This window comes from Capsicum annuum, chromosome 1 (assembly GCF_002878395.1).
Source record: "Capsicum annuum cultivar UCD-10X-F1 chromosome 1, UCD10Xv1.1, whole genome shotgun sequence".
Taxonomy (NCBI): Eukaryota; Viridiplantae; Streptophyta; class Magnoliopsida; order Solanales; family Solanaceae; genus Capsicum; species Capsicum annuum.
In genome coordinates, this window is record NC_061111.1 from 98,915,874 (window position 1) to 98,922,484 (window position 6,611).

At 36.1% G+C, this 6,611-nt stretch overlaps 1 protein-coding gene across 1 annotated transcript; it reads right to left on the minus strand.

Annotated features, from left to right (window-relative positions):
• Positions 1-2,451: 2,451 nt before the first annotated feature.
• LOC107868673 lies at positions 2,452-3,442 on the minus strand. Its single transcript, XM_016715343.1, has 2 exons — positions 3,119-3,442; positions 2,452-2,532 (listed from the first exon to the last, which is right to left on the minus strand). Exons 1-2 carry the CDS (start codon positions 3,440-3,442, stop codon positions 2,452-2,454), a joined length of 405 nt encoding a protein of 134 aa, XP_016570829.1.
• Between the last annotated feature and the right edge of the window lie 3,169 nt (positions 3,443-6,611).

Sequence of the window (6,611 nt, forward strand, 5' to 3'; positions counted from 1 at the left end):
TTGGTTAATGGATATACCGGAATCCATTTACCTTAAATGGTTTGGGTAAGGACAATAATTGCAAGTTATGGTCAGTATGAGATGCCATTATTAATAGCCTTGGTAAATGATAAATGGTATAATAGATTGGTTTGTTGGAAATGGTTTTAATTGGGCAATAATGGCGGGGTTTGAAAGCTAATCGTGAAGGTGGGAGTTCAAATAATGAACATTGGAAACTCATGTTTTCCAACATAAGGGGTAGTCATGGTGACCCTTTTGTGATACTACGAGGAGTGTGGGAATTCTCTAAGTACATTGTACATATATATCATGGAGAGTGAAGGGTACTTGGGAATTCCTTAGTCTTATGGTATTTTCGGCTCATGTGACTACAAGCATCGGGGCCTATTCAAGGGTTAACACTGGACCCATATAGCCCGTGGGTGTTTAAGGATGGTTAAGATACACATCCCAGGTAAATGGTTTCAAATGCATGCTAAACTTGGTTCCCTTACCCGACATTGTTATATATATATATATATATGTATATATGTATATGTATATGTATGGTTTGTATGCATTTAGATGGTTTACTTGGTTTTGTTAAATGGTATTATTTTGTCCTTATCCATAGTTTCTGCTAGTGTTCACCTGCTAACCCATCTTCGGGCGGTTGTATCCCCACGTGATGCAAGAACCAGTCGTTCTACTCCTCCTGCTTAGCGATCGAACATTCGGATCAGCTATTTGATTGAAGTGGTGATCTTTTATCTTTTCAAAAGGCTCCATTTAATAGATGTTATTTCATACTTTGGTTTATGTATGGATATTGGTTTTGGTTAGGTTGGGTGTATGTCCCAATTGGATTTTTGTATTCTTTTGGTTTTAGAATTTTGTGGAATTACTACGGGTTGGCATGGGAAAAATCGGTATTAGTGTCATTCTTAATAGTGGCATTGATATTGAGGTTGATACCGTAGGACTAAATTTCTCACTGTTCCACCCTATTTCATTTTGGGATTAGATATAACTATTACAGAACTCATATGGTTATGGTTTGGATTATGGTTTGGTTGGTATTGGTTATTGGATAGGTATAGGATGGTTGGACTCATTTGGTTGGTCACGGATATAAACCTATCCTAGAGTCTTCCATTATGTAATAATTCTATCTTGTTATATGTTTGAAATTCATCCTACTCAAGGTATGTGCTGGACGGTTGGGTTGGATATTGGGGATGATCCCCGGTCATTGTTGGAATTAGGATGCGTATTATGACTAGGCTCTAGTTCTAATCGTGTCAAAAACCCTAAAAACAATGCTCAAACAAAATAGGAGAAAATAGGGTCAGTGGCTACATGTGGCCAACACCTGCGGTCTAGGCATGAGAGCATGTTGTACCTCCATTCTGGCTTTGGAAGGTGGTACGGACTGCAGTACTGGATGGGAAATATTCCTGTAGTTAACTCTTGGGATTTTGGACTTTTGGTACCTACATTGTGTATCTACGGTCTGTAGGCCCTACCTGCGGTCCTTGGGTTAACATAGTAAGTTTTGGGAGTCAGTTTTTTAGCTCTTATTCAATTCTCGAACATGCTTTGATTACGATCTAGCCAAAAAACATCCAAAACATCTAAAATCTCTCCAAAAGTAGCCAAAAACATTTTTTTTAGTTTTTTCATCAACTTATCATCTGAAACATAGTTTCCTACAAACCATACCCAAAACAGATCATGTCTAATAAAAGAGCCTCAGAAACTTGCATATTTTTCTCATTTAAGCATCGAAAGTGTTGTATTTCTATAGCACATCAACACACACCGAGTAAGTTCTAGACATCAAATACAACAAGGAATACCCAAAACCTCACTTTACACATGGCACATGCTCAATTCTAGTAGGATCATCATAGACTCTAAACCAAGTAATAGCATAAATTCAACATTAAGCCAATAACACAATTGAGTCATAAACTAGAGCCTACGAGTCTTATAACAAGTCATTCACACAATCAATATGCCCTTTACATACAAAACAGCTTGCATCTGCAATCATACATAGAACCAACAAGAAAATCTCACTTACCTAAACATAAAAATTTAAAAGTTTACTCCTAAAAGTAAAAAAAGGATACTTTTACTCCTAAGAATAAAAGGTATATTGGGTTCAAGAGGCGTCCCCATAGAAAAGAACAAAAAAGAACGACCACAGGGTGAGTGAAGTATGCACCTAGACTGACCCAACTAACTAAAATATAAAAAGAAAAAATCTTTTTGTAATTTTTTTCAAATTTAAGCAAAAACCATAGAAACACTAAGAACTACGATCCTACAACATAATTTCACCCAAAACATGGAAATATCCCTACAACACACTTAAAACTTACTTTGCACCCAAAGTAAAATCAAAAGTAAGGATAGAAAATACTCCTTGAGGCCTCTAGGCGTAGCTAGTAGCATATTTGAACATCAAGAGGGTTTGGGGACCCCATAATTAATATTCTTCATGTTCCTTAGCTTTGATTTCCAATACTCAGACTTCCCATCAACCTGTGACACAAGAAAAACACAAATTATCTAAACTCAGAACTAAAATACTGAAAATAAAATACCTACCTTAACTTGGGTTGCCTCCTAAGCAGCGCCTAATTTAGTGTTGTAGCACAACCCAACATCATTACTTAGTCGAATTCCTTTATCCTCTTCCTCTTATTTGGAGGCCATTTTCTTATTCTCTTTTACCCTCTTGAGTACGATCTCTCAAGGTCAAAATTTTTTTAAATTTTATCTTTTTTAGGCTAATTAATCCTCATCAACTAAGGATTAGTTGGTGTTTCAGAAAACTCAATGAGAATTTTTAAAAAAGTCTTTGGTGGTTCACTTTCTACCACCTCACACTTATCCACTTCTATCACTATAATCATACACAAATCTTTAAATGGGTCTATGTATTGAGCGGCTTATATAGTCTGAAATCTATATCTTCATCATCCAAGCTCATTTTGAGTGTTTTCTCTCTCACATCTATTAGTGAACCTCTCTTCACTAAGAATGGATGTCCCAAGATAATTAACACCTTGTCATCTACATTATAATTCAAAATAATAAAGTTTGTAGGAATAATAAACTTACTGACCTTGATGAGCACATCCTCAATGATTCCTTCCAAATGGACTATTTTTCGGTCATCCATTTGGAGTAGCACAGAGCATGGTCTCAGCTTCCCAACACCAAGAGTGTTTAACATTGATAAGAGCATCAAATTAATGCATTCCCCTAAATTGTACAGTGCATGGACCACTGGGCTGTCACCAATCTGAATAAGGAGAGTGAAACTCCCTGATTCCTTACACTTCATGGCAATCTTCTGCAATACCACTGAGTTGCACTCCATAATAAGTGTTATGGTATCAACATCCAGTTGCTTTACTTTTTTAGTCACCATGTCCTTCAAGTACATAGCGTACTCTGGTATTCCCTACAAACATCTAGAAGAGATGGTTAGTGTGAAGCTCTTTGAATGTGTCGAAGAACTTCTTGAAGAATGCATCCTCCTTTGATTTTTGGAACCATTATTTGAAAAGTGGTGGTAGTATTTCCTTCTCAACTACTTTTGTTTCTGGGTACTAAGACTTTCCTAGATTCTTAGAAACTTTGTTTGCAACCAGTTGATGCACAAGCTCTGCATTTAACTCTATACTTGCCTTTTGGAGGCATGTCATTCAACTCTCTACCACTCCTTATAGTGATTTCCATTTCATTTTTTGGAGGTTCATTATTACATGGCAAAGCACCTAGAGGCCTGGTATTTTATGCCTACTATAATTTCCCCAACCATTGCTCTAATTGCTTTTGAGCAACTTGCCGCTTTTTTATTTCAGCAACCATATGTTCTTGGTTAGCCAAAAGAAATTCCAAAGTATCTTCAATATTACTAACCTAAGAATTATGTTCCTACTGCTGAAACTGTTGCTACTGGTTGTCGACCTAAGGATACATTGGTTGAATCTGCCACTTTTGATTGTAGGCATTTGCATAAGTTAGCTTTTGAGAATGCCTACAAAGTGTATCAATTCTAGATTTGCACCACACAAGTATACAGAGTGGCCCATTGCCACAAATATCACACCAACCTAGGGTCTATTGTGTTGCATTCACTTGAGTTAGAGATTGATTCAGACCCAACCTGCAATATTATGTCATCATTTGATTTTGTAGAGCAGACAGTTGGGTAGCTAAGGCTATTTTTCACTAATCTTCTAGACACATCACCATGATAGTCAGGATTTCCTTGAGCTATACGATTCAACAAGATATATCTCATCATAAGTCTTCTTTAGTGCCTAACCACCCGCAGTTGAATCTAGAAAAATCTTTGCATTATGGACAAAAGATTCTGTAAATGTGTAAACTAATAACTCATTGGACTACTGATGATGTGGACAGTCCTGAATAAGAGACTTGAGTCTCTCCCAATCATGATACAATTTTAATATGATCTCGACTTAAAGCTCAAAATCTCATTGCGCAATCTTGTAGTCTTTTCTGATGAAAAGAAATGAGTAAGGAACATCTAGGATAAGTCATCTCATGTTGTGATAAAAGCTACTAGCTTAGCATTCAACCACTTTTTTTCTTCTCCCAAAAGTTAAAAGGGGAAGAGTGTTTTCCTTTCATAATACTTGACAAACCCGTCGGGATGAATGTGTCACTGATCTTCAGAAAGTTTTGCAAGCGTACTTGTGGATCTTCATGTGAGAGCCCAGTAAATTGTCCACTATTGTACAGAAGTCGCACCATATTCTGCATTAATTCAAATCTACCTCCAATAATCGGTCTACAAATAGCAGAGATCACATTAGTTATGAGTGGGATTTCCACTTCACATACTATCTTCCGAGCTTTTGGATCCTCATCCGTGGGAGGAAAAATATCTTATTCCTCATGAATTTACAGGATATGGTACAGAAGGAATGCTTCCCTCCTTTAATGATTAAAACTTTTCTCAAGATTAGGGTCTGGCTCAACTAATTCCTGATCCTTTTCCATCTTACTAGATTGTTAACCAGTTGCCTACAAATTTAGAAACCAAGACCAATTGAAAAGAACCAATGAAATCAGGAAGTAAAACTAAACTAATAATGTTTCCTATTTACAAGTCCCTGGGTAATGCACCAAAAACTTACTGCACCTAAGTGCACACTCAAGTGTACGTTGTCCACCCAAGTAATATAATGGCCTCAAGAGAGCTAAGTATCAATCCCACAGGGACTAAGATTACTTGGTGGAAACGTAACAACAAAATTGTTTGAAAGTAAACTAAGAGTAAACTTAAAAATGCGGTAAATTAAAGGCTTGAATTATCAATGGAGAGAAAACTGGGATTAAGGCACTACGAACAATTATACTACGTTATAGAACATCACTGGTTAGGTTAGTTATCTTGGTGGTTGGTTTATGGGATCAATGATATGACTATTTCAGACCACTAATTAATTATCTAACTTATCCCCCACAACTATATCATTGAGCGGGTATGCAAGAACTAATTCAACTTCTTTTGTATTCACCCTGTACTTAAACAAAATAAGACACTTAAGTATATTCCTATCCTAAGTGCAAATCATAACATCATTCTATGAAGATTACAATCCTATTTTTTTATCCCATGTTCTACTCTACCATTCATCCTTCCAAATTTATTATGAAGTTATAGCATGTATTCTAAGGGTCATGAAACCTTATGATTAAACAAACAACCAATAATGATAAACATCCATAACTAAATCAATTCAAAATAATAGTACTTATGTTCTTGGCCTTAACCACAAAAAAAGGTGTTTAGCCGATTATAAAGATTCAACTATAGTCACAATAACTGACTACAAGTTAAAATCCGTTAAAAAATAAAGTAATAGATTAAAAACCCTAATTGAAGTGTTCTCTTTCCTTCCTTCAAGTCCCAAGGTCGTTCGAGTTGTGAAACATAACAACTAAGTGTCTTATTTATAGTAGGAACGCAAGCATGCCACGCCAATATCGCGCCATATAGGCAGCATGACACGCCAAACACATGGAGGTACACTGGAATTTGACATCAAAAAAGTTTCCAAGGTCTTTTAACAGCCTAATCACGGAACCTAGGAAGCGTGGCACTCCAATAACATCAAAACGTCCAACTTCGATGAACATTGTCCATAGATTTTGTCCTTTAAGTCCTAGCTTTATAGTGTTGTTTCCATGTGATTTCCATTTTTTAACATACCTTTATCATAATATAAACTTACCAAGATTCCTAAAACATCAAAAACCACACATTAGAGATCAAAAAAACATATAATTCAAGACGATGAAATACTAAATGCCATAGCTCATGCTAAGAGTACTAGCTTTTGTCCCTAGATTATTAACTTGGTTTTTTGACTCCAAATTCACTATGAACACACTTTGACCATCACATTTACATACCATAAAACTTGTATGCCTATTCATAACAATAATTACTCATTAAGCACAAAATAAGTTCCCCAAACTAAGCTAATTAAGCCCCGCTAACAACACTGATGTACATAAATCCACCTCAGATCATCAACCCACATTTCAAGCCTTGTTCATTCTCAAACAACTCT